This window comes from Barbus barbus (assembly GCF_936440315.1).
Source record: "Barbus barbus genome assembly, chromosome: 41".
NCBI classification, from domain to species: Eukaryota; Metazoa; Chordata; class Actinopteri; order Cypriniformes; family Cyprinidae; genus Barbus; species Barbus barbus.
This window is the reverse complement of record NC_136719.1, coordinates 11,859,080-11,884,201: the sequence shown is the minus strand read 5'-3', so window position 1 is coordinate 11,884,201 and position 25,122 is coordinate 11,859,080. Positions and strand designations below refer to the sequence as shown.

Sequence of the window (25,122 nt, the reverse complement as noted above, 5' to 3'; positions counted from 1 at the left end):
AAAAAAAAACTAACAAACTTAAAACCTTTTTAATATGTATGTCACAATAAAACTGATAAAATCCTTGAATTATGATTTAATTCTAAAAAAAATATAATTTTTTTAAATCATATTACATTTCAACATTTGTTTTTGTGTGAAATTTAATTAATTTTTTACACAAATGACTGTTGCTCGTTTGTGGCATAATTTTGCTGCAAAAAAAAATAAATAAAAATAATTTATATATATATATGTGTGTGTGTGTGTAAAATTAAATGTAAAATTACTATTTCGTTTAAGGATTAAATGCTAGCTATGAAATTATTGAATGAATTCCATTTTATACAATGTCACAGAATTTTATTAAAAAACATATTTTGATATGTGCATTTCACTAAAGAATGACAGAATTCTCCTTCCTTATGATTTATGTACGTCTGTTGCTGGAAATTGTTATTAGTACAATTGAAGATAAATTATAATAGTGAGAATGTAAGAAGCCTTCTAACGTTTTTTTTTGTTTTTGTTTTTTCTCCTGGAAGTGCCCATAATTGAAGAAACACATGTTTTATATAATTATTATTATTATATGGAATTTCCATTTCCTGTAAATCATAACAGAAGAATGCAAACTGGAATAAAACTCATTTTGCTGATCAGGGAGAAATATAATTCCATTGAGATTACAGATCCTTTGATATTTAACACATCAGCTACAGTAGGCTATATCTTCATAGTTTATGACCTATTTTCACTCATTGGCATTAACTGGCATCATTGGCTGATGGCCTCATTACGCATGTTGTCTCCATGGCTTCTGTTATGACATCACAATCACATTACTAGAATGCCATTGCGTCCTTGTTAACACACTCCTGAATGCTGCCAGTACACTTGAGGAGTACGTCATAACTCCTCCAAGAACAGCATACTGCATCACTGTGGGTGCATCCTCCCTCCATGCCACCAGCCAGACCCCCAGTCATGCATCAGTCTATTCATAACATCCCCATTTGCTTAGCACTGTTGCAGATTCTTACCCACTGTTTCGTCCATTGGCTGTGTGTCTATGTGTGTATCAAGACATCCTCCCTTATGTTTCTCTTTCTCTTTGTGTCACTATTTCAATTTTCACCACTAATAAGTCGATATACACACATGGCATATGTTTTGTATTGGCTTTTTGTTTGGTACTTTGTGCTTTCATTCGTCTCTTTGTTTGAGGCCTGGTCTGTTTTCTGTTTTGAGCTTATGAGAATGTTCATCACCTTTAATTTTGAGTGAAAACTGTGAACTGACAGGGTCCATTTCCTATGTCTTAGATTTGGTTTTATTTTGTTTGTCATCTGTCTTTCTTTGAGAAACTCTTAAGATCTGGTTGTGCAGCTTTAGTATAAAGCCTGTGTTATGTATTAGAATCTAAAAAATGAATGTGCATTGTCTAATTTCTGCAGCATAAAACCTAAAACAGAATTGCAGTCTGTTTGTCTGAGCAGCCCATCAAGCAATGACCAGGGGCATTATGCATACATGGTGGATGACCAAAGGAAAGAAAATTATTACTATTAGAAACCAGTAAAAAAATGTGTATAGTGTTTTTCTAATGGTAGAGTTTTTGTTACAAATTCCAACCTTTTAAGCAATATTATATAAGCAGGAATGTTGAATATTTAGACCAGTAAAAAATAACACAATTGCAAGTATGGAATTGTTTTTATTCAACAGTTCAATAAATAAAAGTTCAAAAATTAGGGGTAACTTAGATTTCAAACAGAATATTGTCAGTTACTTGGCCTATTTTTGGTCCACCAATAGTTCCAGATGAAGCCACAGCAGATGTAACTGATGTGTCTTCAAGGAGCAAACAGTAGAGCTTATTCATTCCCAAATGAATTAGTGTGATTGAATTAATTGCTGTAAAATGGAGTATACTTGGAAAGGCTACATATTCGGCAGTAAATATATGCTAAATGTTTGCATTTATATAAGTATACAGTTTCAATTTTGACAATTTAGCATTTGCGTAAAAACTGAAACATACTTTGGGTGTAAGCATTTGCATTAAAACTAAAGTATACTTTGGGATTTAGTTTTGCTCCAAAACTGAAGCATACTTTGGGTTTAAGCATTCACATTTAAGGGTTTGCATCAAAACCAAAGTATACATTGGGTTTAAGCGTTCACATTAAAACTGAAGCATACTTTGGGTTTAAGCGTTCATATTAAAACAGAAGCATTCTGTACTTTAGGCTTAAGCGTTTGCATCAAAACTGAAGTATATTTTGGGTTTAAACGTTCACATTAAAACTGAAGCATACTTTGGGCTTAAGCATTCATATTAAAACTGAAGCATACTGTACTTTCGGTTTAAGCGTTCACATTAAAACTGAAGCATAATTTGGGCTGAAGCATTTGCATCAAAACTGAACTATACTTTGGTTTTACACATTCACATTAAAACTGAAGCATAGTTTAGGATTAAGCGTTCACTAAAACTGAAGCATATATTGGGTGTAAGCATTTGCATCAAAAAATTTGTTTTTGCAATTCTGTGTTTTTGTGACTAGAAATTTCACATTGCACCTTCAAATACCAAAATAAAATTATTGCTCTACCCTAATAAAAAAAAGACACAGACAGATTCAGTCAGTGCACTATTTTGCAGCAACCTGATCTTGAGCTGTCTGTGCATTGTAAGGCATGTTCAGAACAGGTTCTACGGTGTTTCAGGTATTTTCTATCACACATGTACTGAGAGATTTCTTTGCTCCCACCCTCCTCTGTTTCAACCCTCTCCCTGTCCTCACTTCTCCCACTTTGTTTTCTCTCTGTGCCTCGTCCCCTCTGTTCCCGTGTAGATGCGGGTGGTGAAAGCGTTCCGTAGCTCCCTTTATGACGGAATCGAGAAACCCGCGTCCAGGAATTCCATCCACAACTTCATGGCTCACCCTGAGTTTCTCATCAACGACTTCATCCACAACATCCCGCTGATCGACGACACCGACATTGACGATGAATCCGAGTGGTCGAGGCACAACCAACACTTGCATCCGGCCTTCCGAAAGCCCCCTCCTCCTCCGGTCCAGCATCCGCAGCGTACCCACCCACCACCCCGTCCCTACCGCCAGTACAGCCTCCCCACCACGCCTAACCGCAACAACAACGCCATCGAGAGCATCTACCACCTGAACCTCCCCACAGGCCCAGACGGGCACTGGACAACCCCCTCTCGACAGCTGTACCCCCTCCTCGCCCTGGAGACCTCTCTATGACTGACATCGCTCCAGAGGATAAGACCCTAAGAACTCTGAGGATGTGGACCTTTGTGGGTCAGGCTGGTGGGGGAGACTCCTACGGACATGTTGTAGGTGGTTGACCCCCAACACTAAGACAGGGTCATCCAAATCATTTGCCCACTACCACCATCCACCGAAAGCACTATCACTCCTCATGTCACAACAACAGCCCCACAGACACCTCTCCTCTGACCTTGTGGAGAGGAGGCCAGTCTGCTGCATGTCTGTGGTTCCTTTGAATGGACCTGAGAAGGTGAGGAATCCAGACCTGATGGATTTTAGCGGCTCTTTAGTGCTGGTGACTACTGACTTCTCAGAATGCAAAGGAATATGTTCCCTACGGGTGGAGTAGGGGTCCATTCACTTTACTTTTTATCGGTGTTACTAAACTCAATATTATTATTATCATGTTTGAATTCTTACTATCGCCACCATCATCCTGAGTGCTCGCATTATCATTGCGATATCACAGAAAATGACTTTTATTACTCTGAGTAATGCTTTATGGATTAGCTTTAAAATTTTTATTTATTATTTATTTATTTATTCATTTATTTATTGTGATCACCCAGATTTTTTTTTTCATTTTCACTTTGTCTATCTCTCTCTCTCTATGTGTCTGTGTGTGTGTGTTGCGTCTGTCCTAAAAGCATAAAAAAGCAAGAAAAAGAAGTACTAACAAAGCAAAAATAATATTAATTTGAAGCTTAGACTAATTCAATTATAATGCATCTGCTGATAACAAAAAGACAAAAATGTTGCCGCACCATTTTAACGATCATTATTTACAGCATTTTATGTAAAAAATAAAAAAGTATTATTTTAGAGTAATTTGTAGCCTCACTCTAAGTGAGAGTAAGCATTTTTAAACACTGAAATCATGATTATGATATTTTAAACATTTACGCAACATGTTCATGTTTAAAATAAATGACAGGGTAGAGGATTTGGGCAATCCCATAACAGCAGTTCAATGATCGTGGGTGGGATTTCGGTGGTTTTCCATCTCAGCAATGGCAATCAGCCTTACGACATAATGGCCTTGTTAATATGTTATACCTTGTTCAAAGTAGCTGAAATTGGATTTAAGGATTTCAGTGGGTTTGCCCAGACTCCACATTTAATGGTGTCTTATATTTCTTTCACATTAAAGCCATTAAAATTCATGTTGTGCAGATGACACCAACAAATGCATCAACCCTTTAAACATGTTCAAATAATTATATTTACTCAGTACATGCATATCTGCTGGCCCTTTAAATACATTCGCACTCATACTTGCTTTCCTCATGTGTGTGGAATATTTATTGTGAATATCTGCAGACTGTTGTCACCAGGGTAGGGAATCCATCTTATACTGCCACACCATAGTTAAAAAAATGTCAAAGATACTAAAGATGGACAATCCGTGAGGGTATCATTACTTTTGCACAATATCGAGGTTCACCGTTGACTTTGATAGACACACTGTCTGGCTATTGGTCTATATTTTAGCATTTCAGAACAGAACATTTTTGTTCTGTTTGCACAGAACAGTAATCCCTATTATATATGTAAACAAAGACATGCATGATTCTCCATGTCAGATGATAGTGTGTTTGATTCCATTGACCTTCCATTGATCAGTTGTACCATCCGGGGTTACCTCCTTTTACACCCCATAATCGTCTGGAATGGTACCGTTACTATCATACCACTTCAGTCGATGCATTGCAACTCGATGTATTACAATTTTTGGGGAATGAGACCGGCACTTATGCAACAGACTGTCCTGCCCACAGCTCTGTGAAATACGCTTCACGACATGTACATATTGATCTCGAAAAAAAAAAAAAACTTTATCTGTATAGAATACTTTTCTAGATTGTCCAGTTCAAAGAAACTGGCGAATATCGAAAGCAGACAATGCAAGCATGAGCGTCTCTAGATCATGTCATTGCATTGGTCGGTCGTGTCTTTGCAGAGCATGTTGATATCATATCGCTTGCTTTACACCGTCATTGTTTGACTTCACTTTTGTCTGTTGATGCTTCAATGTGGCTCTTAAGCAGTTGGTGGACACACGTTTCTCCTCCCAGCGCATCTGTGCTGTCATTAATGTGCTATAGTCCATGCTGATGTTCTCCTCCTGATACTCTGCCCTGTCTGTGGCGTGGAGCCTGGAGGTGGAGCAGTGTTGCACTGCCAATCTGACTAGTTATATGCCAACAGACACGTTGCTTAAAATGGGTTGACTTGTTCTACGACTAGCAGAATGTTTTGTCGTTGGATCTTTAACTGGAAACCCATTTTTAAAGGAATATTCTGGGATCAGTCCCTGCTTATGTTTAAAAAAATCAAAAACCTGGGAGATACAGCAAGGCTACAATGGAAGTGAATGGGGCCAATCTGTAAACATTAAAATACTCATTGTTTCAATAGTATAGCCAGAAGATGCAAACAGTATGAATGTCAATGTGAAAAATGACTTGCTAACCTTTTCTGTGTAAAATCAAATCCAAATGAACAACTTTTGCCATGATGATGCAACAGCATAGACCATAAAACCCTAAAATGATTGTAAAAATGATTGTTTAAACCATTTTACAGGTCAAATAATACACATTTTGACAATAGAATTAATGCAAGTATTTATGAATGCAAGTATTCATTTTTGCTTTTAAATCCTTCAAAAACCATTCAATTTCATTGTAGGTGCCTCATCGCAACCTTGATTTTTGCTACTTAATTTATCAATTATATTATCAATAATTGTCTCTCATTTTCTTTTAAAAGTTTTCATTTAAAAGTATTTCTTGTGGTAATCAACATTATGTCACAAATGCTTAACATGCATTGAACCCGGAATATTCCTTGAAGCAAAACTATGGTATATCTGCATGAGTGTGTCCGACCTTTCACTGGGTTCGATCGGGCTCAGACAGTTCCAGTGGAGTCTCTAGTGTAGAGAGCGCTGACAGGTCTCACAGTCTGAACCCATTTAAAGGCCCAGACACAGTCAGCAGGCCAAAGTGGTGGTCAGGGAAGATAGGTCAGTGAACCTGCTATACCATAATAAAGAAACATTTCCTAACCTTATCTTATCCTCAGCAAAGCTTAACTACCAAAATAGGCCTCAAGCTATGCTCGTCTCTTAACAATTTTTAAATCTAACAACTATATCTAAGACGTATACCCCAATCATCGAACTCTCCAGACAGTGATGATATATATTACAGTGGCATATGTATGGTATCCCTCCTCTCCACCACAACAGACAGCCACTTTATCAAGACTCCTGATAGAGTGACAAATATATATACGCATATATATATATATATATATATATATATAAAAAAAGATAACAGATAATCCAAAACTCCATCGTCTGCCTTCATTTTGTTCCATTCTGTTGTAGAAAAATCACGCAAGGTAAGGTGAAAAATGTAATGTGAAAAAGAGTAAATAATATACTATATTTAATATAAAAGTTATAAATTATTGTACAACTGCACCATCACTGTACATTTTGCCAAAATGTGCACATGTGCATCGTTTGTTTACGATTTAAGCACATTTTCTTTTGTTTTACTCTGTCTCTTCTTCTTTCTTTCTCCCTTTGCTTTTTTGTAAAGAATTAAAATTGAACAGCTTGTACATTATTATAATTACTATTATTATGACTATTATTATGATTATCGTCTTTTTCCATCAGTGCTCTTTTAGCTAATGGAAAAAACAGTTGCACATTCTCCTGAACATGCACTTACTGCTCTACAATGGAAAAAAGAGAAAAAAAAAATTAACTATTAAATATATTAATAATTACCTGCCTGTTACTTAAGAGAAAAAAAGTATCTATCTATGATGAAAGAACAGCTGTTTACTGTAGACTAAACTGTATGGAAATCTAAGAATTTAATGGGAAAATAAGTCAACACTTTTTGTCTGTATAAAAATCAAAGTATTCTACAATAATAACTTTGACCAGTGTCTGTGGTTGTGTTTTATTGTGTGCCTGTGATTATTTCTTCTGCCTGATGACATTGCTTCACAAACTGCCGGAACACCTCTAAAGGAAATCTTATTTTTGAAAGATGAATTAGGCCTAATTCTGCTTATCATTTTGGGAAGGTGTCCAACACTTTTGCATCACATATTGTCAAACTTCGTATTCTGTACATAGTTTGTTCTGGTTCTCATTGCAGGTTACTTTGGCCAGGAACTGCCCACTTAGACAGGAAGAGAACATGTGACTTAAATGTGAAGTGATTAACTATACCATTTTTTTTTACATACCATTTATCTGAAATAAATTATGGGAGACCATGTTAATGTAACTGTCTTGCTGCCCATGATGGAGCGCTGCTTAATAAGAATAAGCTATATAATATTTACTATTTGGAGTTGGGATGGTGCAGCAGGGATGCTAGATGAATGAATGAGGTAGACTAAGCATTAGTGAGCATTCCCTGGCTTGGCTGGAGCAAAACGTCCTGGGTGTTCACAATTTAAATTCATAGTTTGTTTCAAGTCAAATTGCTGATAAATACATAAAAAGATAATTACAAAAGATAAAATAGTTTTATGTTATTATTAGTGCTGTCAAAGTTTACGCGTTAATAACGCGTTAGAGCAAATTCATTCTAACAGCACTAATTATATTAACGCAGCGCGTATTTTCTGTTTGACCCGTGGCCTATTATGAAGGTAAATTTGGTGCAAAACGGCTGAGCGTCCGTGACAGCAGAATTTGTAGTTGTTGAGAATAGCCACACATGTGTATCAGTAAATTTGAAGCCACAGACAAAAGTCGCAAACTTGTAGATTTTTTTCTCTCTCCCACAAACAACACAATAGTTACACCTTCTCGGATCCTTCATTGCAGAAACACAAATCCTACTCTACGAATCACAAATCAAGTAACTCCTACTCTCACATGTTTTGCTATTATTGCTGCAGTGAATATGGTGCAGAACACATCCACACACCTGCATCAAAAATGTGAAGTCACAGATGAATTTTGTACATCCACAGATCAGTATTTGAATTCTTGCAATGAGATTTACACACTTGTACAATGTTTTCTTACATATATATATATATATTTTTTTTATTTTATTTATTTATTTTTTTCCTCAGATACTTTTTCGAGCACAAACCAGTCAGAAAAGCCTAGCAACAAATCTTTAGGGTTAGCCCAAATCTTATTTAGTTACTGAGACTGAGCGCGAGGTCTTGCTGTCCCAGCGCGCACACACATCTCTCTCTCTCTCTCTCTCTCTCTCTCTCTCAATTCATAAAGCTTTATTGGCATGACAAAAACATACATTTTGTATTGCCAAAGCATTAAAACAACATAGAAAGTGATTTAGAATATCTGAACATTTAGTAAAGCCTAGAGAAAATAATAGTAATAATGAAACTAAATAAAAAAGGCAATATTATGTAAACACATGGCTAGATATATTAAAAAAAAACAATAAAATAATAGTGTTAATAGAATAATATTAAAAAAATAAATAAAGAATTAAAATAATAAATAAAAGATTATACTACAGACATCGTGTAACAACTGAAATTAGAAATCTGAACATTTTATAGATGTGTGTAGATCTAATGGGTGTGTGTTTGGGCTGTGAGTGAGTGTGTGTTTATTGGCTGTTTGTTTCTCTCTGGCTGTCCCTCAGGAGATGACAAGATGCTACAAATCTTGCAGCTATATTTGGCTTCTTCGCCAAGAATGAAACTGAGTTTTTGGGCTGGATTACAGGTGTTAAATTGGGGGAATATTTTATTCATTTTGGGGTAGTAGTGGTCTCTGATATCTTTATATTTTGTGCATTCTGTGAGGAAGTGCAGCTCCGTCTCCGTCACTCCCAGGATGCAGTGCGAGCAGAGTCTGTCCTCACGAGAGAGCCAGGTCTGTCTGCGGCCTGTCTCTATGGCCAGACTGTGTTCACTGAGTCTGTACATCGTCAGTGTTTTCCTGAGTCTCTCATCACTGACGGCGCTCAGGTAGATCGCAACACTGTATTCTCGATTTAGGGCCGAATAACATTCCAGTTTGTGCTGGTTTTTAAAACCATTTTTGTCCAATGGTCTTTTTCTGTGTTTATAATGTGTGTGGGCCAAATGTGTGTGAGTGTGTGTGTGTCCTGAGGCTGGCTGATCTCTGTGTGTGTGAGCTCAGTCAGTCTCAGCACCAGCTGGCACAGGGGACTCTTACTTACGCTCAGCTCTTGGTGTTTTAGGGCTTTGTAATGGTATGTGTTGGGGCCGCTTGTTTTTAGGTGTTTCCAGAATTTCAGGGCTCTTTTTGGATGTTTAGGAGGAGAGGGTATTTTTCCCAATTTAAGAAGTCAAATTTTATAGAAGGACCCCACACTGCCATATAAAACAATTGGTTCGATTATAGATTTGAAAAGTTTGAGCCAGATTTGGATTGGGATGTCGATTTTAATGGATCGTTTTATGGCATAGAAAGCCCTTTGAGCTTTCTCTTTGAGTTCATTCACAGCCAAAGTAAAGTTACCGGTTGGAGTTATTTTCAGGCCGAGGTAAGTGTATGTTTTTGTGGTTTCAATGGTTCTGTGTGATAGTGTGAACGTGAGTATTGGTCCCTGAGATCTGGAGCGTTTCTGGAACATCATTACTCTAGTTTTTTGGAGGTTGACCATCAGGGCCCAGGTCTGACAGTAATCCTCCAGCAGATTCAGGCTGTCCTGAAGCCCCTCTTCAGTGGGCGACAGGAGGACCAGGTCATCTGCGTAGAGAAGACACTTTATCTCTGTGTCCTGTAGAGTGAGACCTTGAAAGGGAGCGTGTTCTAATATGTTGGCCAATTGGTTGATGTAAATGTTGAAGAGGGTGGGGCTTAAACTGCATCCCTTTCTCACTCCATGCTCCTAGAGTCATTAATAATAAACATACATTTGCATAAAGCATCCATATTTGGCCATGCCCATGTTGATTAGAGTATTAAAAACTAATTTAAGGTACATTTAGAACAAATAAAAATGTGCGATTAATCGTGATTAAATATATTAATCGATTGACAGCCCTAGTTGTTATACTTGGTTTTTGTTATTTGGTAATGGCTTGGTAGATTTGAAAAATTTCTCTAGACAGAGATGTTTTGTTTGTGTGTATATATAATACATGAAGTGAGTCACTGTGTAAACAAGATATAGGTTTTAACAACATGTGTTGACTTAAAAAATCTGTAATTAAAGGAATGTGCCTTGTCGACACCTTCTGACGTAACTATGTGAACCACTGAAAGAGTCCCTGAACTAATCATAGCGAGTCTTTTTAGTGAACAAAAGATTCAAGTCACCGAGGAATCAGTGCTCACTGCACACCAATACTTCTACGCTTACAATCAGGAAACACTGCGCAGAGCTGAAGGTGCTTAGTTGTTTGTTATGTTTTAGTGTAGAAATCATTAATTTCTCACGCAGTTTTTGTATTTGAATGCTTCTTTTAACTTATCCAACTAAGCAAAATCTCCAAAGCTAAGCATCCGTCTCTATGGAGGAGAACCAACCTCTCAATGAATCAGGAACGGTAGAGGTAACATTTTTCTTGATGTTTGATGCTTTTTATTACACAAATGGAAAAAGTACATTTTCAAAACACTTTAATGTTTTAACACTAAAAGGATAAAAAGGAGACGTGTTGTGTTATTTGTCTTAAAGGGATAGTTAAAGAAATATTCTGTATTATTCGTTCTTATCACTTTATTTACAGGTTCATCGATTAGCCAGCCTATATTCAGTTTTACAAAATATTATAATAAACATCTATTAGAGTGCATTTGACATGTGAAAAAGGAATTAAACCAGTTCTGTTTTGTAACACTATAAATAGCATATTAGGGAGTGTACATATTGGCTGCTCTCAAAGAAAGAAACGTTAGGCTTGAAAGAACTGGAGAACACCCTTCATCACCACCCCAAACTGCTATGCTGACAGACACACAACTGCAGTCTTACCTTGGGGATGTTATCATTCCCATCTTTTGTATATAACCAAAACAGAGTTGTTATCCTTAATCCCTGTTTAAAATATATCCATCTCTTGACTATACAGGAACAAGCTACAAGAATGCTTCAAAAGAAATGTAAGATAAGAAAAACAATATATGAACAAATTGAGGATCTTTGTGAATTATATTCTTGGTAAATAATCAAAAATTATGATTACACATATGATACAACACTTATATTTGTATGAACTTGAACGTATAGGTCTATGTTTCAGTATCTAGCATTAACCCTTGATGTTCAGCTCAATATTCGTGATACAAATGTTTAAGCACTATGATATCATGCACATAAAGGCTATTTAACCCTCCTGTTTGGGGTCTCAGTTACTCAATAACTCAAAAAACCTATGTTGTATTTGCTGGCCTCTTAGCAATAAAATCATATGTACACTCTCAGAAAAAAAGTACAAAAGCTGTGAATGGGGTGATACCTGTACATTATAGGTACTAATATATACCTTTAAGGTACAAGTATGGACCCTTTAGGTGCAAAGGTGTACTGCGTAGTGACAGCTTTTGTACCTCTTTTCCCCCTGAGACTGTATAACATTACTAAAATGTGATATTATTTGATTCTAATCTAAATATACCTTATACGTACTTAGGAATCACGTCAACTTTATTAAGCAGGATAACTATAATATATATGTGTGTGTGTGTGTGTGTGGAGGGAATGTAAAATATGTTGAATGTTTGGAGTGTTCAAGTTCAAATTCACTCCCTGTCAGGCTCCTGGCGCAGGGACCGCACAGCGTCGCTTCAACATGAACCATTACGCTACTAAGAAGAGTGCAGCGCAGAGCATGCTGGATGTGGCTCTTCTGATGGCCAACTCCTCTCAGCTGAAGACAGTGCTGCATTCAGGAGCACAGCACCGCTTCTACGTTCCTCTCATCGCTCTGATCTCACTGTCCATCTCACTGCAGGTTATTGTTGGCATCCTGCTCATCTTCATTGGTTAGTTTATCTCTTTGAAAGTATTCTGCTTAATTTCATTGATGTAACACTGATGTGTTTTCTCTTGCTCCCTTCAGTGAAGTATGACCTGAATGATGTTAAGAAACAGCCAAGACTTAACACAATGAATGACGCAACAACTGTTTTTGTGTTCTTTACTGTTCTTATCAACATCTTCATCACGGCATTGGGATTTGAGTCTGGAGGGTGAGCAGGGTAACAGCAAAGTATCATTAGAAAATAGATTTATACTCATTCTTTCCATCATTTTTATAGTTAAGTTAATTGAGGGAATGTCCCAATAAGAAATCTGCACATCTATGAACATGTATCCCGTTTTTATTCCCACGTCGGAATAATTCTCAGACTGTACTAACTTTACATCTCATCACCTTGTTTCAGGGGCAGTGTAATATTTGAAACTGCACTCGCTCAGACCAGATCTTTAAACTTCTCTGATGATGTATAAGCACACGAGGACTGCTCACATGATTGAATTGCCACTCAACATGCCTTTTCATGTCATCAACATGTATTTAACTTACTGGACAATGCACTCCATAATTCAGCAAAAGATCTCATGTGATATTTTGTAATGTTTGGGCAGCACATCTTAACAAACTATGAATTTGTCTTTTTCTCAGTTTATGTGAAAGATACCTTTTTACACAAGGAACACAATAGAGGATATAGTAAAATGTTTGTGATTTTTGTTTCCTCTTGGTTGTTGCATCTTTATAACAACACTGCTGAAAACCTCATTGAAATAAAAACATATTTTGTGTCCAAAAATATTTTAGATTAATTGAATCAAGCTGTTTCATATAGTACATTAGAGCTTTGATTTGTGACAGCAAAAATGTTTGGGATGTATTGATAAATCAGTTTGCATGTGATCTAAAATGAAGAATTAAAAACAGTTTAGAAATATAAACACACACATACATACATAAAATATAAGAAATTAACAACTTACACTTTTTGTCTTGCTGAATCACCAAACAAAACTGCTCAATTATAATGATTATAATACTCCAGGTAAATGTTATAATCCTGTGTATGCCTGTATAATTATAGTAGCCTCCTGTGGATTGTGTTTCGTTGTAATATGCTTGTGGCCGCTGGGGGTCGCTGTCGCCGCGTGCGCTGAATGACGCTGAATGACGCTGACGCACAGACTCGACTCGCCGCGGGAATAACAACATGGCGGGCGATTCAAAAGAGCAGCTGCTGTCTGTGCGAGTTTACAACACCCTTCAGGTAGTTTACAGATCTTCATAGACACACCACACACAGACAATGACACGCTCAATCATTTTCTGATGTTTCGCGAGTTCAAAACTGGCTGTGTTGGGTCTGTAGTAACGTTAGTGTTTTGGGTCTGTGAGTTGCTAACTTAGCTGCTAGTTTTGGAGCTAACAACAGCTGTGTGTAAGTGTTTACTTAATTAAAATAACATATAAGATATTATCCTTTGTCCACAATTCAGGACACCATTTGTGTAATAGAAAAAAAATACAGTAACGTTACTTGATATAATTGCTGGTTTAGTTAACGTTATCGTTTCTTCTGTCAGGCTCAATGTATGCTGCATATGTATCTGATTAGCTAGCAAACAAATACAAGAAAGCATACCAACGTGTCAGTATAACACAATAAATATATGGGCTGTTGAAACTGTTGTGTTGACTGCTCAGAGTCTGGGCTGTCCTCTGGTGGATGGGCTGTACCTGCGGGAGCCAGATAGTGTGCAGGAGCTCCTCTGCTCTCCTTCATTACACAGGACTGATATACTCAAGTGGATTTGCGCCAGGTCTGATGCCTGATTGACTAGCAAACATGATTCGAATGATGCCAAATGTGTAGTTTGCAAATCTGTATACTAAAACGCCTTGTTCTGTTTGTGTGTTTATTTTTATAAAGCATTTGTCCATCCCTAAAGGAGAGGTTTTCCACAATTAAAGCAACTCAGAATGAGGATTTAGTTCAAGGTAATCCTTTGTATGGGTCAAAGACAAAAAAAGGTGTTCAGGCAACAAAACAATACTTTTTCAATTTAAATGTTAAGCTTTAAATGTTTTTTCCCCCTACATTAGAATGTGTCTTGTTAAAGTCTCTTTTTCTGAGCATAAAATAATGACTATGTACATTTTTACCATGATTTACAGAAGACACCCATGTCATTCAGTGTAATAATAATTTATATAACGTTACCAAAAACTTGTCAGGTATATTTAGAACAAGAATCATTAGATGACACTCTATATAAGGATCGATAATTGTAATTTAATTAAGATAGAATTATGCTAACTTTCTCTTTTATACGTTTTAAAAATCACAGGTTAGAATAAGTTGTTTAATTTTTGCATAAGTATATCTGTTACTCTGATATTTATTTATTTATTTATTTGCAAAGAGAAGATCCGATAAAAGCTCAAGTTTCAAATTGTTTTGTTATTTTCTTATGCTTATTGTTTAATATGGTTATATATGCTTATTGTTTTGTTGTGCTTTCTCTCTCGCACACAGAACTCGCACGGTTTGGTTATGAATTGATGTTATGTAAAGCTAACGACAAGGATTTAATCAAGGTATGAAGTTATACAATGCTGATCTTTATACTGTCTAGTGCATTTTATGTAAAGAGCAGAATCGAGATTACTCTGGAGTGTTTTTGAAAATTTGATCTTTTCAGTTTCACATGCACCTTTAGCAACACTGTTAAAAACGTTATTAACATGATTGAACAAGCAAAAATGTTTGGGACAGATTGATACTTGGTTAATAACAGCTATTCTTATCCAATCATTTTAAATGTATTATCTAAAACAGAATGAATTAATGTGTCCTGTTGTGTCTGTTCTATTTTCAGGGTCTTGCACCACCATTACAGCAGCTGAGGTTTCTGGAGCAGCTTCTAATGGTCATTCAAGCAGACTCCTCCATAAACTCTAGGTATCTGACTTTTGCAGCTTTTTGTAACGTTGATTTAACATCAACCTTGAGTCCTGCCCTCTTAAGCCCCTGCAATAATTTAATGTGGTCTTGTTTCTATGTTGTTTGTTTTGATGGATGTAGGCAGAACTCATCCTCTGGTGATGACAGTGTGAGGAACGATGATCTTCTTCGGGAGCTAATGCTTCAGGATCACTTATCAGACCTGGATATGCTCCTGAATCCGGTCTGCAATCCGTGGCCTGCGCATATCCGTGAATATCTAATACGCACACAGTCAACTCACAACAAAATGAACGGAAAACCACACAGTAAACCCAGCGATTTCATAAACAGGTCTGTATGATTGTTATGCACCCATCATGTGTGTTTTCAACTGTTGTCTTTAACACTGTTGTTATGTACTGCCACTGAAGGAGTGATCAACATTCCCGACTAGGAAGTCATGGAGAAGAAAGCCTGACAGAGGCCATGGTGCTGCTGCAGTCTACGCAGCGCACATTAGACGAGCTCCACAAAGAGGTGGGACCATCATGTGCCGTTTTTTCACATCTGATATAATGTGTTTGGTTTTTATAATAAAATCATATCATGATAATCTCTGTTCCTCAGTGTGAGTTCCTGCAGTCACATTCGTCAAGTTCGGCAGCTGTTCTGTCCCCCTGTGCACTGAAAGTGGCCATCTCAGACATGTCTCAGCTCATGACGGCTTTTGGACACATCTACAACACAGACTTTAAGGCATACTGCCAAAGAACCCCTCCTGCCCTCAATTCTGGCACTATTGTGTTTCAGTCTGTACATCAGCTCCTGCACACCTGTAATATGGTAAAGCATCCTACATCATTTATCTGCAGTAACTTAGAGAAGATTTTAATTTTTTTTTTTTTGTAGCTGAAATCATGGTCCTTGGTAGTGCATGAAATACAAGTCAATGGCTACAGTCACTTTGAGAGTAAAAAAAAAAACAACAACTAAAATTATGGGACACAAAATTTAATACCTATGGCTCCTGACAATATATTGAGGTCTTATGAAGCAAAATCATTGGTCTGTGCAAGAAACTGAACATTAACACCTGTAATCCATTCCGAGTTTGCATGTTTTTATAGGAACAAATGCAGAGTTTATTCGAGGAAATGCAATAAGTTTGCAAGATAATGCTAACCTTTTGCAAGTGAACCCAAAGGGGAAATGCAGTACTTTTGAAAAGCATGAAGAGAGTTTTGAATTACATGGCTGGATACTCTCTGGACAGCCCTTGTATATATTTTGCACATTCAAATACAAATGTTTAGCATATTCTTCATTTACGTTTCAGGAGCTGGAGGCTCTTAAGCAGCTGTCTGAAACCTCATCGTTTCTCACACAAACCGTGCAACAGCTGCAGACAGACAAGCGGTACTGGTTTAAAGGGGAGAAGCACACGTTGCGTGAGTGTTTTCTTGGATATCTTGGATTTGAGCAAAATTGGGTGCACAAATTTCTAAATAACATGCTTGGGTTTTTTTTTTAATTTTTTTTTAGCTGAACGGTTGGAGGAGCTAAAGAACAGATATGTGGCTTTTCTCTCCCTTCACCAATCATAACCTCGAGGACTAAGCAGAAATCTACAACCTACAGCTTGGATTTTAATTAGTGTCAATCATAACCAGACCACTTATTTACATGTTCAGGACTGTTCTCATAGCACTTTGTGATTTATAACACCACTGTGCCATGCACTGTTATGCAGATTTATACTAGGAATAAATAACAAACTGCTGTTTTTGAACTCCAAGACATTGATCAATAAGCATTTCACCTATAAAATTGCCTTCTAATAGAACACTCCTAAACAGCTATAAACTATAATCCTTTCTTTACAAAAGCCTGTGATTTAGTATGTGCTGTAGCAAACACAAGTGTGCCAGTGTTTGATTTGCAATCATATGTCATTACCTGTTTTTTGTTTTGTTTTAAATAAAGACTCACCTTCTAGAAACAAGGTGTTTTTAGTTTATAGATAATTTACATTTCTTTAAACTTAACTAAAGTTTGAAGTCTAAAAGACTAAAGTCTGTTCACACATTGGTGACACTAATGGGAGGGTCTTTCTCTCAATGTTTAAAAGCACATCTTTTGGAGAGAGCCAGGAGTTTTAGTGTAAAACACATCTCAGGCTGAGCTATTATGTTTGTGAGCTTCCTGTAAACATTTCTGTTGCTAAACAAAACCCAAAGAAAATGGAGAATCAAGACCATAATCAAAGCGGAGAAGTGAGTAATAGATGTCTGCTTTTTATTGTTTGTTAAATATGCTCCACACTGAGGCAATAATATATGCTTTATATGAATTAATTTGTTAAATATCTGGTTTTGTTACATGCAAGCAGACTATCCACAAGTCCACATCCCTTCGATTATGCCTAAGTGATGCTCATCCTTGTACACACAATCCTTCAGTTGTGTGTACAAGCAGTGCTGTGTGAAGTTTCATATTTGCTTAAGCTGTCAGTGATACTGTCCTGAGGAGAGAACTTGACTTGCTTGAGGAACAGACGTCTTTCAGCCTAAATGTGCCAGATTTAAACATATTACATTTTCTTTCTGAAGAATGTTCATGAGTTGTGCTCGTTCACTTTGGTCTTGCACTCATCAACTACTTTTTACTTATCTATTTCCTAATTACATGATCTTGTGTGGACAGGCCAATGAATGTTATTATACTCCCTGTCAGGCTCCTGGCGCAGGGACCGCACAGCGTCGCTTCAACATGAACCATTACGCTACTAAGAAGAGTGCAGCGCAGAGCATGCTGGATGTGGCTCTTCTGATGGCCAACTCCTCTCAGCTGAAGACAGTGCTGCATTCAGGAGCACAGCACTTCTTCTACGTTCCTCTCATCGCTCTGATCTCACTGTCCATCTCACTGCAGGACATTGTTGGCCTCCTGCTCATCTTCATTGGTTAGTTATTATTTTTGGAAGGATTTTTTTGGTCTGCTGTAGATTAATTTATGTAACAATGTGTTTTCTGCTGTTGCCTTTAGTGAAGTATGACCTGAATGATGTAAAGAAACAGCTGAGGCTTGCCACGATGAATATAATATGGCCACTGTTTTTGTGTTTTTTACTGTTCTTATCAACATCATCATAACAGCATTGGGATTTGAGTCTGGAGGGTGAGTCTCATTAGCGAATGTTATTTTCCAGACTTTACAGAATCTGCAGGAATTTGTCAAATTGTAATGTATTCATAAATTGAATTAAAAAAAAATCATGACCATTACCAGACATCTGCGGTCTCTCCTAGAGCCTTTAAACTGTACCAGAAGCCTTTACACATGTGGAAACCATACAGCTGAAAACTAAGTAAACCCCCCTTTTTTTTTGGTCAAAGGATTTAATGAAGTCGAGATGTACATGAAAAAAGCACTTTATTAGATAACATTTCAAATCAAGTGGCATTTTTTTAAAGACAGTACATGTTTTTGAAGCAAACGGTGGGAATTTAATAAGTGTTTGGACATTTTTATATGTTCAATCACTTTGTGCAAAGGGTATAAACTAAAGCATTTCTCATTTTACAGAGTTATCTAGTAACAATTCTTATAAAAATAATATTCACTGTATGTGTGGCTTAGGTTGTAAAAAAAAAACCTTTTGGCAACACTATATATTTAAAATTTGAAAAAAGCATTTTGGTAGTGTTTAAATGTCAGGTACAAGCAACAAGAGGAAAGTAATGAATGAAATTTGTTTAATAAAACATTTATACCCTTAATCTTCCATAATAGTAATAAGGCACTTAAAGCTTATATTGTGAATATAGTCTTGGCTGAAAGGATTGTTGCGTTGTGCCCAACAATGGCCTTTAGCGTTAACTATTATTCACAAATTAGCACAAGCTTGTGTACTTTAATTGCTCAAATCTCTTCAGTTTTAAATTCAGTACCTTAGAATTTATTTTAAAAAGGGGTTTAACACTGAAAACAGCAAATTGGAACAGTGTAGCAAATAGTGCGCTACAGAATGGCACATGAACACAAGAGCTAAATACATGGCCGCAGCAAAAGGATTTTACATACAATTCATGAGAAAATAAGCTTTAAAGACACAAATGCCCCAATGATCAAAAAATTCAGAATTTTCTCAATATGGATAGTCTTCCACATCTGTACCTGGCTGATTCTTAAAATGTACAAAGCAAGTTTTTGGATAAAACTTTACACATTATGCACCCGTTTATGGTTGTATGACAACTGGTACTAAACCTCACAATCTGTACTCACACAGAATATTATTTGCTCTTATTCCAGGCTATATTTTTGGTTGTTCTTGTACTGAATCAGTTGGGGCTGATGAACATTTAAAACATCTCACTGTTCTTCTAGTTAATGCTTTTAAAGGGGGTCTCCTCTGCAGGCTCCATACATGTGTACACATAATAAAGAAACACGGCAATGATAAGAAACACCAAGACACGAAGCCAGCCCGGCACACCTCCAGATTTGCTGGTCTCTGGACTGGATTGAACATGCTGCATGGATTTGGAGACTGATGGGCCTGGCCGAGAAGAACTCTGATAGGACGAGCGAGTTGGGCTGATAATGGGCCTTCAAAATAGACAGGAAGGACATTTCATTTATTTTCAAGTATATTACAGTATTATAGAGAAATTGTAACATTTTAGGAGAAGACGAAAATAAGATAAACACTTAAATAATATTGTTAAAACAAAAACGCACTCGTTGTTATAGCCTTCATCTCTGTAATCAGTCAGCTTTGACCTCCGTATGCTGTGGAGAGATGGCATATATCCAGTTAGCAGTTAGATGAAAACCACTTTTAAGCTAAAAAATGAGATGGAAAGAGGAACAACTGAATCTCACTCGTGGGCAAAATCGGCATCGGTGACCTTTGACCTCCGTGTGCTGGGGAGAGATCACACATACAATAACTGTAAGCATATAAGTATATTTGTGATCTCAGCTAGACATTTTGATAGAACATACACAGAAAATAAACCTGCAGAAACACTGATGTTTAGCAGTAAACTTCAAAGTTTGCAAACACAACTTCCATTTATTTTACAAAAGCACAATATGGAAAAAAATTTCATATCCTTTTGACAGATACTGTATTTCTTCTTGTTTTAAGCATAAACTCACTTTATTTTGTTCAGTTTCTCAAGTTTTTGATGTATTCTTATTTGAGAATGTTTAGATTATTTGTATTGGGAATAGGGCTGCAACAACTAATCGATAAAATCGATTATTATCGATTATGAAAATCATCGACAACGATTCTCATTATCGATTAATCGGGTCTGCCCACAGTGCACGTCCAACTTCAGCTGGTTAGTCAAATTACGGCACTGAATAATGCATTTCTATGGACAAAATGCATCTAAAAATAGTGGAGGAAACAGAATGAGATTCTGCCGGAGAAGCACGTGATCCAAGCTGCCCAAAACATGATAATTCTTTATTTTAAGCTTTAAGTTAATGCATAAGAGTAATGGCTTGCCCTGTCAGGCGCTTTGACAGATGCGTGTGCGTCCTCAGCGCAAAAACGTTCAGTTTACGGTCATATCCTTATCTATAAATGCCACAAATTCACGCGAGCATTTCCATTTTTGCATAAAGGTCCGTCCTGACAGTCTGTGTTAAGTTTAAAATACCGAATGAGCGCCGGCGCGGCGGGCGCGCGCACGCGCGTCAGACGGACAGAACACAGTAGAGAGGGAGACAATTAATAGGCTTTTCAGCGCAAACATATCCATTGTTCTGAATTATCTGTTGTTGAAAGTTAATTTAAGGTTTAAAATAAATTAAAATATTTTATGAGAGTAGGAACTTTAAAGGGGTAACAGCGTGTAATTGTCTGTCTGAATATAAACATGAGACGCTCCATAACGGCCTTTTACAGGATAAAGAAATGACGAGGTGACTGTGATCAAAGTAGTTCCTGCAGAACATTACTCTTACCTGTTGGTTAACACTGAGTTTGTGTTTTTATTCGTCTTTATTGTTATCTTTATTATTTTAATTTTTTAATAGAGGTTTAAACTATATTCAGTTTTTACAATGCTTAACAAATTTATGTAAGTTTAACAATGTGTTTATGTAAGGTTTGTGCCACTGCTGCTCTAAAGTAACAGTATTGGTGATAACCAAAATCATTTTTCGGCTTTCTGTACTGGTTAGTACTCCAATATGTGTAAGCTCTTTAGTAACAGTAGTAGGCTATTTTTAATGCTATAATATCATTATTGCTGTTATCTATGAAAGAAAACCAGAGCACTTATTTTTTCTTGTATTTTTTATTTGAGTATTTTTTTTTCGCGATACCCAATTGCAGTCAAAAAGTACATAAACAATACCAGCAAGAATGCAAGCTGTTATGAGGACATTTTTTATTATTATGTCTAATAAATGACAATAACATTTTTAAATTTAAACAAATTTTTGACAAATTTCTAAAATATGTTTTCTCTTTATTATGATAAGTGGTCTAATAAATTAAGCACTGTATGTTTTCATAGCATTCAGTTGTCACGTTTGTTTGAAGGACATTGGGCAGAATGTGGAATAGTGTTTTTTTTGGTCAATATTTTTTTAATACGATTAATCGATTAATCGAAAGAATAATCGGCCAACTAATCGATTATCAAAATAATCGTTAGTTGCAGCCCTATTGGGAAATAAAAATACTGAGGAAGGTATTTATTTTCTGCTCTGATTCAAGACCCTTTTAATGCCTTAAATTGGGGAAAGGCAAATTAAGACTTTTTAAGATATGCAGAAACCCCATAACATAGTCAGGAAAATGAAATAAGCTACTTACACATCACCAGATCCATCGTACATGCTCAGTTGTGGCTGCCGAATTTGAAAAATGGCATAATAATAATTATAATAGAGCAGTTATCCTTCAAGTTAAGTTCGGTTTTTACTTACTGGCTGATGATAGGTAATATATTCCACTTCCTCCTCTGTGAAAACAAAAGCAAATTTTACAAGTGTAATTCTACACCTTAAATATGGGGAATGTGAAAGCCTGTCTCTTCTTTTTTGTTTTTTTTTAAGAGAAGCCTTACGTTCTTCTCGGTAGAATGTCTTGTCAGATGAGGAAGGCTTAGAAGGCTTTTTGGTCATGGCTTCAATCAGTTTCTTTTCATAGAGCTTCCGTGTGGATTCTGCAAAAACAAAAACCGCCACCAAATCACAGCACAACATTGACAAAAACCATGCTCTAACATGCTTTCCTGAGCTAATGCCAAATTTAATAAAGAAAAATGATCAAAATGAAATGTTTTAAATAAAATAACTTTTATTTTTACACAATGTTACAACTTATTCTAAAAGACTAAAGGCTTATTATTACATACCTACAATGGGTCCATGTTTAATGCCATATTCATCCAGCAGCTGACTGATCTCCTTATCAGATTTTCCACTTAATGAGGACATATCTGCAACAACAGGATTTATGTAAAGGTTTAAGATTTAAAACTGTGATGACTCATAATAATGTTCTAGCATGTAGGTAACTAGTAACTTAGGCCTAACGTTACTGGGTGACTGAGAAACGTAACGTGAAACCAAAGAGAGTCTGAAAGAACAAAATCAATCTCTCATAGAGAGATACAACAACCAGCACTGCGTAAAAATAAGCAAAGGTACTTCAGTGTCAGACTGCTAACGTTATAACATCTGGGGCTGAATGTGTCACGTGCAGCCTGCAACAGCTGTAAACTTTGAGAGGTAACGTTAATGTTAACTTTACTCTGGAAAAAAGACGTCCAACGCAAAGATAAAGCGAACATGGCATCTTTTGTCAGATTAAAGCTAAATCATTTGGGATAAAAGGACCACAAAGGCGTTTTTCATGCGAACAAAAGGTCAGAGTAAGGGATTTCTTAGATCGAGCTAGCAAGCGAAACCACTAACACAACTTCAACAGCGCGTTTAGCATGAAGAGTGAGCAATAGCACCGCAATAGCAATAATTTCCTGTATTTTGTCGCCTACATATAAATTTTTTTATGTTTAAAAATAAAAAATGTCATAATCGAATTACCTTAAACGATCCCAGGACGTTAAAAAGGCGCTTTCCTGAGCTGGGCGTGTCGCGAGGAGACACGCGTCACTTCCTCGCGCCTCGCACTGACTAGGCGTGGTTTTTCTTTTCTTTTTTACAGTCATTTATTTATTTAACTCACTGAAAGCAAAATGTTGTGCAAAGCGCCGTTTACAACAGCATAGCTTACTAATGTATAAATACCCATAAATACAGTCTGAAGAAAATCAAGAAATATATTGAAAAAAAACAATTACAATAAAAAAATGGGGGTTTTTTTACATTCAAAAGATTTCCATTTCAAGTACATATTTTTTTCTTTCTTCTATTCATCAAAGAATTGTGAAAAATACGTATCACAGTTTCCACAAAAATATTTAGCAGAACTATTTTTTTTTCCGAGTGACAAATCATGTAATCATATATAATCATATATCAGTATATTAAAATTATTTCTGAAGCATCACGTGACACTGAGGACTGGAGCAATGGCTGTTGGAAATTCAGCTTTGCCATCACCGGATTAAATTACACTTTAAAATATAAAACAATATTTAAAAATAACAATTTTAATATTTCACAATATTATTTTTTAAGTATTTTTGATCAAATATAATGAGAATAAGAAACTTTTTTCAAAAACATTTTTAAAACTTACCCAAACTTTTGAACAGTCCTGTAATTCCAGCTGTACTGAATCTTAAAACAGGTATTATTTGAAAAATATTTAATAAATAGAAAATAAATTAGAGTCCTTTTTGAAGCTTGAACTCTTCAGTCCAATCATTGCAATTTCATAAAAAAAAATTTTTTTTTAAAAATCATTAAAACAATCTACATTTGCTCTATTTCAGGGAAAAGGAGAAATACTGGCTCAGGACTATAATAGGTGACCCGCCCAGACACGCAGTGCATTTTCTACCGCAGTGGGGCGACATGCAACTAGGAGAAACCCCAAACTGTTTGTTTTCGCGTTGTCATGGACAGACAGAGATAACGTGATTCACTGAAGGGAAGCTCTTTCCTTTTATACGAACTAAATCGCCTGTGATACCTGTGTAAATTACTTTTGGTGTGGAAAAAGCTAGTCAAATCATATTTATTCAAATCAAAGTAAACGTAAAGGCCGTCAAAATTTTCCTTGACAGGGGCCTCACAAGCAGGGGCCTGCAGTAATAAACAGATCCAGGGCCCTGGAAACCATAGTTATGACACAAGACATGTCATACCTTATATGGACAGAGTACAGTTGTTTATGTGCAGTATCTTGACTGTCTTGCATGCCAGCCTTGGGCGTCAACCTGATAGAATTACTCAGATTTCATCAGGAGCCACAACTGATTTGATGAATCAGTAACTAAGCAATTACAGTAGTAGTAGTATTACTTTTTGCGCCAGTGTGTCTTTTAGTAGTATACTTAGTTCATTCTTTGTAATAAATTTTTCTTCCCATTGTGGCTTGTGTCTGAGTGAAATGGCTTCTTGAACAAGGAAAAAAAATTAGTAGATCAAGACTTGAATTTGGCATTATTGCAATCATTTTTTGATTAGATTACTAGAACACATTAAAAAAAAATTTGCATGGCTAAATCATTTAAACCGTATTTCATAAAAGAATTGGCAATTTTGATTTCAGAGCGAGTAAGGTAATCTTGGATGTTCTCAATTAATCAAATATTGTATGTAGAGGTCGGAAGTAAAATTGAATTTTAAATATGCTTAATATTAGCTCAAAGGTCTCCAGACGTTTTACATATATTACAGATCACCAAATTTCAAGTTACAGTTCCCTTACATGCATTACCCATATTAAAATAATTTAACCATGAAACCACCATT

The 25,122-nt window shown here is 36.3% G+C and overlaps 4 protein-coding genes and 1 pseudogene across 18 annotated transcripts in view; 4 read left to right on the top strand and 1 right to left on the bottom strand.

Annotated features, from left to right (window-relative positions):
• The window catches only part of LOC306860633 (plasma membrane calcium-transporting ATPase 3-like), a gene marked incomplete at its 5' end in the record, with an annotated part of 41,330 nt that extends 37,654 nt beyond the window's left edge, over positions 1-3,676 (top strand). For all 10 annotated transcript variants that reach the window (XM_079402431.1, XM_079402429.1, XM_079402428.1 and 7 more), the window contains one exon: positions 2,841-3,676. In XM_079402431.1, the coding sequence (XP_079258557.1) occupies positions 2,841-3,254 (414 nt within the window). In that variant the 3' untranslated portion in view covers positions 3,255-3,676. The remainder of the gene's footprint in view (positions 1-2,840) is intronic.
• LOC306861073 (ninjurin-1-like) overlaps positions 1-13,051 on the top strand; it is a gene marked incomplete at both ends in the record, with an annotated part of 649,099 nt that extends 636,048 nt beyond the window's left edge. Inside the window, 4 exons of one of the 5 annotated variants that reach the window (XR_013783444.1) lie at positions 10,564-10,832; positions 12,036-12,233; positions 12,342-12,471; positions 12,667-13,051. Coding sequence is in view for 4 of the 5 variants with exons in the window: in XM_079403145.1 (XP_079259271.1) it covers positions 10,791-10,832; positions 12,036-12,264; positions 12,342-12,471; positions 12,667-12,733 (468 nt within the window). Of the gene's footprint in view, positions 1-10,563; positions 10,833-11,351; positions 11,441-12,035; positions 12,265-12,341; positions 12,476-12,666 lie in introns of those variants that run through there. The other 4 variants (XM_079403145.1, XM_079403147.1, XM_079403146.1 and 1 more) reach the window with 4 other exon arrangements.
• Positions 12,940-17,437, top strand: LOC306861071 (HAUS augmin-like complex subunit 7). The gene is made up of 10 exons (XM_079403143.1): positions 12,940-13,524; positions 13,962-14,077; positions 14,188-14,255; positions 14,794-14,855; positions 15,137-15,219; positions 15,343-15,555; positions 15,636-15,741; positions 15,832-16,047; positions 16,541-16,652; positions 16,747-17,437. The coding sequence occupies exons 1-10, from the start codon at positions 13,468-13,470 to the stop codon at positions 16,806-16,808; spliced, it is 1,095 nt and encodes a 364-aa protein (XP_079259269.1). The 5' UTR covers positions 12,940-13,467; the 3' UTR covers positions 16,809-17,437.
• A 536-nt stretch (positions 17,438-17,973) lies between these two features.
• On the top strand, positions 17,974-18,385 carry LOC306861074 (ninjurin-1-like; annotated as a pseudogene). The gene is made up of 2 exons: positions 17,974-18,166; positions 18,250-18,385. The product of its transcript is annotated as a ninjurin-1-like (transcript).
• On the bottom strand, positions 18,295-23,376 carry emd (emerin). Its single transcript, XM_079403144.1, has 8 exons — positions 23,284-23,376; positions 22,593-22,676; positions 22,302-22,400; positions 22,162-22,196; positions 22,049-22,083; positions 20,092-20,133; positions 19,948-19,998; positions 18,295-19,815 (listed from the first exon to the last, which is right to left on the bottom strand). The coding sequence occupies exons 2-8, from the start codon at positions 22,672-22,674 to the stop codon at positions 19,590-19,592; spliced, it is 570 nt and encodes a 189-aa protein (XP_079259270.1). The 5' UTR covers positions 22,675-22,676; positions 23,284-23,376; the 3' UTR covers positions 18,295-19,589.
• Between the last annotated feature and the right edge of the window lie 1,746 nt (positions 23,377-25,122).

Coding starts and splice junctions, on each gene's coding strand:
- LOC306861071 (XM_079403143.1), top strand. CDS start 13,468: ATGGCGGGCGATTCAAAAGAGCAGCTGCTGTCTGTGCGAGTTTACAAC. Junction 14,078..14,187: donor CTCAAGTGGATTTGCGCCAG/GTCTGATGCCTG, acceptor ATTTTTATAAAG/CATTTGTCCATCCCTAAAGG. Junction 15,556..15,635: donor CCCAGCGATTTCATAAACAG/GTCTGTATGATT, acceptor CTGCCACTGAAG/GAGTGATCAACATTCCCGAC.
- emd (XM_079403144.1), bottom strand. CDS start 22,674: ATGTCCTCATTAAGTGGAAAATCTGATAAGGAGATCAGTCAGCTGCTG. Junction 22,401..22,592: donor TAAACATGGACCCATTGTAG/GTATGTAATAAT, acceptor TTGTTTTTGCAG/AATCCACACGGAAGCTCTAT. Junction 20,134..22,048: donor TACGATGGATCTGGTGATGT/GTAAGTAGCTTA, acceptor ATCTCTCCCCAG/CACACGGAGGTCAAAGGTCA.